Source organism: Otolemur garnettii, unplaced genomic scaffold, assembly GCF_000181295.1.
Source record: "Otolemur garnettii isolate 467f Iridium unplaced genomic scaffold, OtoGar3 scaffold00015, whole genome shotgun sequence".
In the NCBI taxonomy this organism is placed as follows: domain Eukaryota; kingdom Metazoa; phylum Chordata; class Mammalia; order Primates; family Galagidae; genus Otolemur; species Otolemur garnettii.
Window position 1 is genome coordinate 24,752,858 of NW_003852410.1, and position 13,065 is coordinate 24,765,922.

Sequence of the window (13,065 nt, forward strand, 5' to 3'; positions counted from 1 at the left end):
AACTACAAATGTGATGTAAAGTTTAATCTCACGCTACACTATGACAATCATTCCCGCGAGTATCTATGGATAATTCAAGAACTGGAAAATACATAAATACAGCAGGTGGGGAGGATGGCGGTGGTGAAGAAGCCTCTATAGATAGCCTAAGGTCCGAAGGTAGCCTGTACTGGTTTGTTTTCAACCCGTCTGCGGGTCGCTGATTAGATTCAGCACTCTGGCCAGCTCCCGGTTGGTGGGGTTTATTGGCCTAAAGAGCAGGGGGGAGGAAGCCACCATCTGCTGCTTTGGATTAATAGTCTACCCCAGAAGCTGGGCTGAAGACAGCGCGACACGGTCAATACACTAGATTGTTGACGCGGCTGAGTTCTTGGGGTGTCTTTGTCTGATCTTGGGGTCCCCACTCCTCCACCCAGATCCTCCAGGGAATCACAGTGGGGGAAGAAACCAGAGCAACCAGAAACCCTTCTATTATTTCTCTGTAGGCTCGCTACAGCAGAAAGTAATCACAATTCTTGGGAACTGAAAAAGATTCATCATAGCTTTTGCGAGGTAGGCGGGGGGCGGGGGTGTTCAAGTTAAATGGTTGAGCTGCATGGTCGACACACCAATTCACTTGAAATCAGATTCACGTTTAATTAGAGTAGAAGCAGACGGCGTAAGTTGCAGGAATCAGAGTTTACACAGGTGGGAAGAACATGCTGCCCAGCCCCCACCGCCCCCACGTCCCAGGTGTAAAGAAGCCTGAGGATTCAGCATGGACCCTTTCTTATCCGTGTGGGATCTCACGGACTTCCTCTAAGTGAGATCCTTTGATTTAACGTTTCTGAATAGACAACCTGCTCTTGGCTGGCAGGAAGTCATCGCTGATTTATTTCTCCCTCCCGCAAGAACTTTTTGTCCGAGAGAGGGGAAGAAGAGAACAGACAAGGAGAGCTGGGGATCAAGAAGAAAATTTCCCACAAAGAGGAGGGGGCGGAAAGAGTGGCAAGGCGTTAGGGACAGAAGTTCTGAGGCTCTGGGGACGCTCGGCACTCTCCCCCCTCCAGCCCTCTGCAGCAGTCCTTTACGCTGCGGACACGGGAGAGTTAAGCCAATAAACACGTAAGCGCCGCTCCCTCCCCAATCGGCAAGATGCCTCTTCGGCTCTTGGCTGCATCGACAGCTTGCAACACTCGGCATCTTTTCTGGAGGCGCCTCCTTCAGCGGCTGCAGATGGCATCCGGCTGCGGGCTCCGGGGTCGAAATTGATTCTGCCCTTTGCCCACCTTCGGGTTCGCGGACGTACCTCTCACTTCCCCTCCTCCTCCTGCGCTCCTGGTGCTGAGCCCAGCTCGCGATCGCCGGGCAGAAGAAGCAGTCGCGGCGGCGGAGGCTGAGCAGCAGCGCGCTCGCTCCCTGACCGGGGAGAAGCGCCCACCCGGGAGAGCTGACCCCCGGCTGCCTTCAGTGCCCCCCACCTTTTGCACCCCAAGCCGGGGACTCCAAGGAGCCTCCTCCCCAGGCGCCACCATGCTGGACCCTTCGTCCAGCGAAGAAGAATCGGATGAGATCGTGGAGGAGGAGAGCGGCAAGGAGGTACTCGGCTCGGCCGTGTCCAGCGCGCGCCTGTCGCCCAGCCGCACCAGCGAAGGCTCGGCCAGCTGCACCGGGCTGGGGGGTGGCGGCGCCGGCGCCGGGGCCGGGATGGGCGCAGGCGGCGGCGGGGGCAGCGGCACGAGCAGCGGCGGCGGGGCCGGGGGGCTGCAGCCCAGCAGCCGCGCCGGCGGCGGCCGGCCCTCCAGCCCCAGCCCGTCGGTGGTGAGCGAGAAGGAGAAGGAAGAGTTGGAGCGGCTGCAGAAAGAGGAGGAGGAGAGGAAGAAGAGGCTGCAGCTCTATGTGTTCGTGATGCGCTGCATCGCCTACCCCTTCAATGCCAAGCAGCCCACCGACATGGCTCGCCGGCAGCAGAAGGTAGGTGCGCCTGGGAGGCCCAGGGAGCAGCTCCAGGACGTCGCCGGGCTGGCGGGCGGGCGGGGCGAACAATGGGAGCTGGCTGAGCAGCTGGAGAGGAGGAGTAGAAGAAGGTGGAGACCGCGCCCTGGGAAAAGGGCTAGGAGGACCCCTCCCAGAGACCAGGCTCGCCCAGGCCCGGCCCAGCCCAGCGCATCCCGGGGCGCGCCAGGAGCTGTCTGGAACCCGGGAGGGCCTGGAGCGCAGCTCAGCGTGCCGGAGCCTCCCAGCCCGAGAGAGTCGGGGATCGAGGCGGCAGGTCCTGCTTTGTCGCCTGGGAGGCTGGGGAGTGACTTGCAGCCCGCGGCTCCCCCAGAGGCCTTGCTCGCTCTCCCGGCTCCCAGCGCTCTCCAGCGGCGGACGGCTGCGCTCCGCTCCAGGCCCGCCCTCCTGGGCGTGCGCTCGGCGGGCTGGGGCCCCGGCAGGTGGGGGCGCCGCTGTGGAGGCAGAAGAGCGTCTCGGAGCCGCGCTCCGCTCTCTGGGGCAGAGAGCAGCCGCGGGGGCAGGCGGGAGAAAGCAAGCCCGGAAGGCGAAGCTTCTCAGGACTCTGCGAAGGGCACGCTCCCCTCCCTGCCCCGGCCAGCTGATCCCCACTAGGCTAGGGTCACCTAAGGACCCCGGGCGCGGCTTCCCAGCGGCTGGGGTTCTCTCCTATCCCCCGACCCTGCCTCACTAACTCTAAAGCGAGAGAACGCCTTCTGGTCCTCCCTGGCGAGGTCAGCCTCTCCACCTTCCTCTCCCTGACCCGCCTCTCCTCTTCCCAAGGTGACTTCGCCGCCACCTTCTGGTTTGCCCAGGCCCTCCAAGCCCTACCGCTTCAGGCTTGATAAAGTACAGCTGCAAAAAGCCTCGCAATTATAGGCATCAAAAAGCTTTTTGTGTCTGAGTCTAGGGCAAGGCTGAGGCGGCTCCGGGCTGCCTTTGATGTAAAAAAAAAAAAGTGCCTATTTCTATCAGTTGTTCTCCAGCTAGAGCAACGGGTTACTGGTAGGGGTTACTGCTGGATGAGGGGCAGTGGTCAGGGACCAGAAAAAAGTCAGGAACCCGGTGGGAGTGAGTTACTGAAGAACGTTCTATTCTGTCTCTTAAATGAATCTGCCTCACTTGAGCTAACACAAAAGCCAGTCAAAGCCCCCAGAGGGGCGTTGTGAAAAGCAGTCTCGACCCCAGCAGGACTGTAGAGACTAGTTTCTTAAAATAGTGTATTTCTCTGTTGCTGCTGTTTAAGACTGAATTACATGTTGCTGTAGTGGAGTGTTAGCCTTTCCATGTCTATCCACCCTTATCTTGAGTTAGCACAGATTTCTCTGTTTGTTTTGCTTATACATGTACACATGCCACCCAGCACCGATGATTTATTCCAGTTATGACAAGCTTGGACATTAGTTTTATTTAAAGATAAAATTTATTCTGGCCAAGAAACAGCAGGTGGGCTACACACACAACTCCCTCCCTTCTCTTTCTGTGCCTCCTTGCTTTTTCAGTCTCTATTCTGGACTCCATTAGAGCAAAAATATTCTTAGAGCAGTAAAAGTTTTGCAGATATTGTTTTAAAGTTGAGGTCCACAAGGCGTCACATTTCAGAAATTATTTTGGTAATTGTCTCTTTGTAATATGGGAAATTCTATCTCCAAAGTCTATCCTATTAATTGCACCAACCATAGATGTCCTATTACTTTGGCAACCAAGCTGTTGTGACTTAAGTGAAAGTTTTTTTTTTCCCCCTTTATTAGCCAAATGCTCTAGAGCTCTGTCCTTTAAGGCTTTAGTCCAGCACCAGTATAAGGAAAGTAATCCCTCATAGACCCAGTTCTTCTAAAGAGATCATGAAAAGCCACCTGAGAGAGATGTTCATGGAACCAAGTTTCTCTGATCTAGTTGTATATTTGACCTGCATCCATTCAAAGTGGTGGCTTTGAGGAGCAAGCTAGTTTTGCTTATACACATTTTTTAGTTATTGCAGCAAACTATTGCTAAATACATATCTTAACAAAGGTACCCCAGGGCTGCTTGCTATACTGGGAAGCTAAATATCTATCTCCTTATTACAAAACAAAAACCAAATTCTTCCATTTTCACTTTTAATTTTTAATGCCTTTCTGGAAGAGTGTTTTGCTATTTTCCAAGTAGAAAGCTTGGAACTCTAATTTTTTTATTATTTAATGAGGAATCACTGAAAGTAATTAAAAAGTTTAATGTATAATCATTGTGACAAAATGTAAAGCTAACAAATAGGGTTGATGAACTAAGATTAGTCTAGGAGAAAGATAAATTAGTAGTAAACAGGAGTTGATAGTAGGTTAGAAATGAAGGAGAAAAAGCCAGAGGAAGACTGATGTAGAGAAAGGCACAGGGTCACGTGGAGGCAAGGGAGAGGGAATTGTCTGTGAAAAGGAATGCTGAATTAGGGGGAAAAAGATCATATTATAAAGGTGTAATGTACTTTATGAAGCCAAATAGTCTACATCATAATACTGGCTACCTTTTCTCAAGTACCTACTATGTGCAAGGCACTTAAAAAATCCAACTTAATTTTTAAAAAATGATTAAGAATATGGGGGGTGTCTGTGGCTCAAAGGAGTAGGGCACCAACCCCATATGCTAGAGGTGGCGGGTTCAAACCCATCCCCAGCCAAAACTGCAAAAAAAAATAATAATAATAATAATAAAAGATTAAGAATAGGTTGAGGTTTTTTTTTTACAACACTTTTAGATTCACTGAAAAAAAAATTGAGTTAATAGTACAGAGTTCCTATATACCCCAGACCCAGTTTCCCCTGTTATTATCTTATAGTAGTAGGGTACAGTTGTTACAATTAATGAATATTGATATATTAACTATATGATCTAGTTTATTCAGATTTTCTTAGTTTTACTGAAATTCCCTTTTCTGTTCTTAGGCCCTTTCTAATTCTCCTAATAATTCTGACAAAGTACAAATTGCCATTCTCATTTTTAGAGAAAAACTCAGAGAGGTTTTGTATTTTGCCTAAAGTACTATGTAGATAGGTAAATGAGTGAGAATTGAGGTGTGGAACACTCTAACTCCAAACCCTCCCCTTTTAATGAGAGAATAGCCAGAAATATTCTAGGATAAGAGCAGAACCCTACCATCCTGACATCACTTTACCCAAGTGTTGTGTTTGGAGGACTTCTTTACCCACAGTTGTTACAATTTGAGTTGAGAGAGGGCCCCCACTTTTCCTCTGGGCAGCTATCAAATCTAGACACCATGGAGCACTTACATAGTAATCTCATAAAGAAGCTGGAGAGGGTGGGCTGTGAACAGGTAAACATGGGCACCAGACTGTGTCGGCCTTTCTATGCAGTTCAAGCTGAAAGGAGAGAAAAAAAAAAAAAAAAACACTTTTTAGCTCAGAACAATTGGGAAGGATCATGAGGAAAAGGTACCATTGCTTTAACAATTTTAATAGTTAGTTACTTTTATTTCACTTTTTCTGGGAAAAGTATAATACCCAGTTAAAAGAGGGGAATTTAAACAGACTATTTGGAAAAAAGTTTTATTTTATAATTTATAGGCATATTTTGTTTGCATTACTGTAAATCTAAATATAACATGGTGGTAATGTTAATTTATGACCAAAACAGAAATCTTACCATCAGACTGCAACAATATCTTTCAGCAGTTCACAGAAGTGACAATTTGGATTTTTTTTTCTTTTGTCAGCATGATACAGTGAATACCTACAAGTTGGCTTTGCAAAGCTGTGCCATATGTTTCTAAATTATGTAGTAAGGAAGATGGGTGGCTGGGTGGCTACCTCGTGTGAACTAGCTACTTATAGGGGATATAAAAGCAGGCACTGTAAACAACTCTGTGTAATATTTAGATTGACATGACCACATTTTTTAATTGGATTAAATTAGTGCCTAGATTACAATAGTCTAAAATGCACATATAGGTGTGTATACATTTGTGTCTATGTGTCTGTATAGAAATAAGGAGAGGGCTCTGTGTGCTGTATGGCAACTCCTATGTCATTCAAGAGGAATTATGACTGGACCAAATCTGTTATAAATTCAAGCTACTCACTTCCGTGTGATTCAGCTTATCTCTTTCCATGAAATTATGGCTAATGTTGAGTCACTGCTAGTCATGGACATTCCATCTTTATTCAATTGCTTATATGATTTTGTTAGGGAAAGACTCAAAAGCCATAGCATTCATAAAATTTAAAACCTAGGGCTAGTGAACTGCACATGTGTGTGTATGAGACAGAGAATTTTAAATAGCGATTCCTCTATTCAGATATGCTTGAAGGCGGTTGGTTTGCTCCACTATTCAAAATTCTTAAGTCTTGCTTTGTTAATGAAACATCATTTGTATTCTAAAAATATAAACTATTTAACCTTTTGAGAGAACTAAGGTACTATTTAAACCAAGTTTTCTTTAAACAGGTAAGTAAAATTCAAATTTATCTCATCATCAGGGGAAGAACTGAATTATTTAAATATCCCTTTTGGCAACCCCCCCACCCCCGCCCAGTTTCCTTGGTGCGGTGTCATACACTGATGATACTAGCATGGACTTTCTGAAGATGCAAAAAAAAGTAATGACAGGTTCTTGCCTCATTATACACCTGGACTAACCTTATGCTTCCCTAAGACCAGACTGAAGAACAAAGGAAATCTTCCATCCTGAAGAATTATATTATGTAAGATGATAAAAGTCAAATGAGTTAGAGATCTTTCCTCCACCAAATCAAACCCGATACACAATCACAGGTTACTGAAGTATAACCAGTATTTGCGATGTGGGGCCAGGTGTCTATAATACTTAACCTGGAATGATGAGCGTTCTAATAGAATTAGGCTCTAAGCAAGTGACTCATGGCACCAAGCTGACCCTTAGGCTTGGTGGAAGAACAAAAACAATGAGATATGTTTTCTGAATTGGGGAAGCAATGTTCTTGTTTGGAAGACAACATACATATATGCCAAAGAAGTTCAATAAGAAAGTGTTAATTATAAGATGCTGATACTAAAGTGGGGAAAGGACAAAGAATATATGTGCACATATAGGATGGGATAGAACAGTAGGGGAAATCTACATAGGGAAAATTGACTAGAGTTAGGTCTTAAAAAATATAATTTTTTGGTAAGCATAGGAAAAACAGGTCTTCTGGCATGGAGAAGACCATGAGGTAGCCAAAATATGGAAAGCAGTCATTGTTTGACAGTATCAGACTCTTATGGTTCGAAGAAATAGAAGTACTACTCAAATGGCTAAATCAAAAAAACAGAGTGTGACTGCAGGTATGGCTGGATCTAGGAGCTCAAATGACTTCCACAACAGGATGAAAAAAGGTAACTGATAAGGGGAAAGAACATACAGGTTGAATATCACTAATATGAAAATCTAACATCTGAAACTTCTTAATTGTGACATGATGCTCAAAGGAAATGCTCGTTGGAGCATTTTGTATTTTGGCCTTTTGGATTAGGGATGCTCAATAGGTAAGTATAATTCAAATTTTCCAAAATCCAAAAAAAAAAAAAAAATAATAATACTCCTGGTCCCAAGAATTTAGAATAATGGAGACTCAACCTGTATATTAAAACCTGTGCTGGAGCTCTAACACTATCATTAGTAAATTACTGATTATAGGTGAGGCTTTATCTGTGGGGTAAATTTTTAGTCTTCCAGGGGAAGAGGGGAGTGAAGAAGCCTCAATTTCTAATGTTCTCTCCAGACATAATAGTCAATAGTTCTTTCTAGATAATGAAGTTATTCATTATGGAGAATTGTGAGTTCATTTAAACTTGTATTTAGTATGTTTTTACAAAAAAAAATCATTACAAAATAAGGCAGTGTCTTCAAAGAATCCAAGATAAAGTTAGAATTTGTTAGTCCAACTATACCCAGGTTTACCGATGAGGAAGTAAAATTTAAGAAGGTTATAAGACTATAGACTCCAGACTACAGGAGATACTATTTTAAACTCTGGCCTATGGGTTGAAACTGATCCACAAATATATTTTTGTCTACAAAGTATTTTTCAAATGGTGAATTAGTTCTCAATATTTAAAACTATCAAAATATTTCACATAAAAATCCGGATTTCTGGCTTCTCTTACAATTGAAGATGCACCAACACTGGGTCGGAGTTTTCATGGATTTGCAAAATGCAAAAGAAATAAGACTACCCAGCCATCACTTAAATTATGGAATGTTAATCACTTTTAACTACAATATACTTGCTCCAGGAGGGACAACATATACATCTGGATGGTAGGTCGCCAGCTATCTGGCTTTTGCCAACACCATCTCTTCTTAACATTGCTCAACAAATACCAGTGATCTGACCCTGCTCCTTGGAATTCTCTCTCTCTGGCCACTATAATAGTTTCCTTGTTAGAATTAAATTTATAGTTTCTGCAGAATTAGAGGGCTGATGATCCAAAATTATTTTTTCACTTGTCAGTCTAAACATGTGAAATAATTACTTTTCTGTTCTTAATAAGTAAGGAGAGGGGGATGAGTTCAGCCAGAGGTTGAGTTTGGTTGCTGCTCCTGACATCTTAGTGGGCAGTGGAGGACATTGCAAAGTCTGGTGCATGTGTGACTGCAGGCACGGCTAAGAGAGACTCTGAAATTAGAATGGCCAGGTCTGTGTCTTGGCTGTCACCCTAAATGGCTCTGTGGTTGTGGGAAATCTGCTTAATCTCTCTGAGGATCACTTTCCCCATCAGTGACACAGGGCCAGTAGTCTTACCTCAATCATTTAATTCTTGTGAAAATTGAGATCATGCAGTAAAGATCTTGGAACAATATGTGGCATGTGGTAAGTGAAATAGAAATGTTAGCTCTTGTTATGGCTAAGGTATGTGCAATATTATTTTTATGTGTGAAAGGACTGAGCAAGTTAATATATATGAAGTACTGTCTATAGCAAACCCTATATTCATTATTATTAACATCAAAAGCAGACCCAGAAGGCAGGTGATTATGGTTAGAGTATTATGTATAAACCAGATGAGGTCAAAGGTATAGTTCCTCTTGTGTTGAGAAATTTTGCTAGTATTTCTTTGGACAAGGAGCAGAGGCCCTTTTTCCTGGTTTTAAAGGCTCATTTTGAACAAAAACAGCATAGATAAGTTTCCCAGGGAATTTTTTAAATGGCTAATGCCAAGCACACATTCATAGAAAGATTTGCCACAGCTCATCAGAAGACTCCAGTAAAGGGTCATGGCCACTCAACCAGTAAATGATGGGGCCCTCAAATTCCCTTATTTTCCTATCATTTCCCCATGATGTTTAAGTCTTTTTTAAGTCTTAATATTTTGGTCTTGATTCAAATAGTTCTTTTAAAAATATTCATTTACATTAATGGTTTTAACTATTACTAATACAAATGAACTCACAAAATTTTTTTTTTTTGTTTTTGTTTTTTTTGAGATGGAGCCTCAAGCTATCCCCCTGGGTAGAGTGCCATGGCATCACGCTCACAGCAACCTCCAACTCCTGGGCTCAAGCGAGTCTCCTGCCTCAGCCTCCCAAGTAGCTGGGACCACAGGCGCCCGCCACAACGCCTGGCCATTTTTTGGTTGCAGCCATCATTGTTGTTTAGCGGGCCCGGGCTGGGGATTCGAACCCGCCACCTTAGGTGTATGTGGCTGGCGCCTTAGCCGCTTGAGCCACAGGCGCCGAGCCCAAAATGTTTTTATGTTTGTGTAAAAGACATAAATGTGTGTAAAAGTTTATCTAGTAAAAAAACTCACATCAGTAGATAACACGCAATAGTGCATTGTGGCTTCGATCTCCAAATTGATATGCTCTTGGTCTCTGGTTCAAATCCCTGGTCAGCCTTGTGACCTGTTGGCTGTGTGACCTTAGGTGCATTATCCATCTCTTTAGTTTTCTCATCTGTACAATGGGGAAAAATAATATCAAGAATTGCAAGAGAAAAAGCATGTTAATTGTGTAATTAATCCTTAATATATGTTGTGCAAATGCTATCAGTAAAAGTATTTTTGCATTTTTATCCATCAACTTGTCCATACTGTTTCATACTACAATATTGTGGCTTATACTGTTTATTCCAAAACATCTTTCTCAGTTTTCTTCACCTGATTTGTTCTTATTTATCTTTTCATTATCGCAAAAGTTATCTCCATCAGAAAAACCTTATCCAAACCTTTATATTGGGCTAAGCACTACCACGACTCCCTAGTCAATCTTGTTTTTACCTCCTGTACATTAAATTTAAATTTTCTTTTTAGCTGTGCCTCTGTCTCAATAGACTATAGGAACCTCAAAGATAGGGATATCACTTTATTCCTCTTTCATTCCCCATCTTCCAAAACAGTGCCTGGCTCATAGTATGTGTTCTGTGAGTTATTTAGCTGTTGACACATCACGTGGCTTTATTTCCTAAGTTTCTAAAGAGAGGAAGTGAAGGAGTCTTAAATATAGTCTGCTTCTATTATAGAGGCACAGTGAGTTTTACTTCTATAACAACTCAGTGGAATAATATGAAAGGCAACCTGATTACCAAATGGCTTCAAAATAATACATGTTACAGAAACATATTATTATCTCCCAACTTGGCTCATTTATAATTGAAAAATTTATAGACCCATGATGGAGAAAAGTCATCTTTTAAAGGCCATAAACAATTATCAATTTATTGCAATGGCTGAATCCCAATTGAACTTGAATCACCATAGTGTGTTTAAGTGGTCAAACAATAAAATCAGAAAGAGCCAAAGTGAATGCTGATTTTTCAGATTGCGGGTATGTATTCCTCAGTAACTTTCACGTGATTTTGCTTGGGGGTGAGGGAAAAAGGAAGGTGACAGTCAACAACTTATGCTACTGAAGTTAACCTGTTAAAAATTTATCAGTCACAATGTTGCCAAAGTTGTATTGTGGAATCTATAAGTTGTGTGTGTGTGTGTGTGTATAACATATATATTAGACACAAATACGCTTTATTTTCTCTACTTTTATCCTCTTATGAGATTTTGGCATTATTTTCTCTATTATTTTACTGTAAGTTACCTGAAGTCCTTTAGTTAGGATCTAAATAGCTAGTAACTGTAGAATGATTGCATATTAGATGTAGTAATAGAATCTGATAGCCATGATAAAAAACTAGAACAGCTTCTTAGGTGTGGACTCTTCTGATAGTATTTACAAGTCAAAAGGAAAATTACCTTTGCTGTGTAATTCCTTCTATTTTAACAAGCAGGAGAAAGGTTTAAAAACAAATTGAATTATCAAGCCCTCAAGGGTTCCAATCTGCCAGCTACTATTCTACAATTGAGAGATAACGTATTGATGTCCCTTCAGCCGTGTATGGGAGGAAAATATCCACTTATCATGTGGTGTTGCTCAAAGTCACTTCTGTGCAGTAGGAAAATTCTCAGATATTTTGAAGTTAACTTTTTTTTTTAACTCGTAAGTGTTCCAGGAGTGCTTGCTAAGTTATAAACCTTTCAGAAAGACAATAGGATTTTGCCAAACACAAGAGGTCCAGAGAATCTACTGTGCCACTTAAGAAAGCAAAGTGAAAACACTGAAAATTCTTGCAAATAATTATGCCTTCTATTGCCCATGTAGAAAAACAGCTTTTTGGTGTGGATGGTAGGCATAGAGTTGTTTAAGCAAATGATTTGAAATATATCTTGAACAACTACATTGGCGATTTTTCTGACAAGTACAGCAACTGTTGTCTATAAGGCAGTGTGTCATAACATACTGTGTTCAAAACATTTCGGGGGGTTCTTCCATATTCAATTTTTGTTTGTTATGCATCCTCAGGCAACATTGTTTTGAGCCACTTCTACATACAAGAAACTGTAAGTCTGGTAAGAGAAATATGCAATGACATTTTAAACAGCCTTTTGACCTGAAAGAACCTGGCAGTCTGGTTGAGAAGTTGAGGATATGGTGATTGTCTGAATCTTAAATAGTCGTGTTTTCTAGGTTTCTGTTCTTGGCCTTTGTTATGGATTTCTGTGCACACCAGCCAAAACTTAAAGTACTAACGCCCAGTACCTCAGAATGTGACCTTATTTTGAGGTAGGGATGCACAGATTGGGGTGATGCTTCTATAAGCAAGAGCCATCAAAGAGTGCCAAAAGCAGATTACCAGAAGCTAAGGGAGAGGCGTGGGACAGTCTTCCAGCCCTCTGAAGTAACCAACTCTGCTCACACCTTGATCTGGTCACCTCCTAGCCTCTGACAATACATTGCTGTTGTATAGGCCACCCAGTTTGAGGTCCTTTGTTGGCAGCCCTAGCAAACTAATTCAGCCCTCTTCTCACGTCTGTTCCACCTTTCTTGGCCACTTCATTACCATGGCTGTAGCTACTAATGTCTCTACACTTAGAATTCTCAAGTCTTTGTCTCCAGCACAGGTCTGTCACCAGACTGCCAAACCCAGACATTTGCATCAGTGCTTCTAAAGGTGTGGCTGCAAACAGGTACAGGTTAGTGAATGTTTTGTTAGGAACTTGGACTAGAACTTAAGTCAACTTGTGGCTTTCTTCTGCAAGAAACTCTTGCCTTTTAAAAAAAAAATTGTCAGCTAAATTGTACAATGTGCAAAGTGATGAAGTACCTGCGCTATCCAGTACCTGCACTTTCTCTCAGTAAGGGCCAATAGCAGGCAGTTCACAGACAGCACAGGTCTACAGGCCACACTTGGAAGAACATTGACCTCGTTGGCATCTCCCATAGATGTCATCAGAACTCTTGACAATAAAATGTATCGTATTAACCCAGATTCTTTTCTCCTCTATTTTCTAACTCAGTGAATGGACCAGCAATGCTACTAAAAAACTAAGCTGTTGAAGGCAGAAATGTGCAACTCAATTTTAAATCTTTACTGTTGCTCACACTTATTGCTAAGTGATGGACCCTTCAGTCAATGTGCATCTGGGGAAAAGATTCATTCCTTTCTCCTCCTCATCACCATCACTAATCTCCTACTTTGGGACCTTGTGACTGCTTGCACGAACTTTTGCAATAACTTTCTAACCATCACTGCCCCCCTCTTAGCCATTCTCCACCCAGCTTCCAGAGTGATCTGGAAACATAAAACC

The 13,065-nt window shown here is 42.8% G+C and overlaps 1 protein-coding gene across 6 annotated transcripts in view; it reads left to right on the forward strand.

The window, feature by feature from the left end:
- Window positions 1–1,151: 1,151 nt before the first annotated feature.
- The window catches only part of CADPS (calcium dependent secretion activator), a 484,159-nt gene continuing 472,245 nt past the window's right edge, over window positions 1,152–13,065 (forward strand). For 3 of the 6 annotated variants that reach the window (XM_003785525.1, XM_003785526.2, XM_003785527.2), the window contains exon 1: window positions 1,152–1,953. In XM_003785525.1, coding sequence (XP_003785573.1) covers window positions 1,513–1,953 — 441 coding nt within the window. In that variant the 5' untranslated portion in view covers window positions 1,152–1,512. The remainder of the gene's footprint in view (window positions 1,954–13,065) is intronic. The other 3 variants (XM_012802483.2, XM_003785528.2, XM_012802482.2) reach the window with 3 other exon arrangements.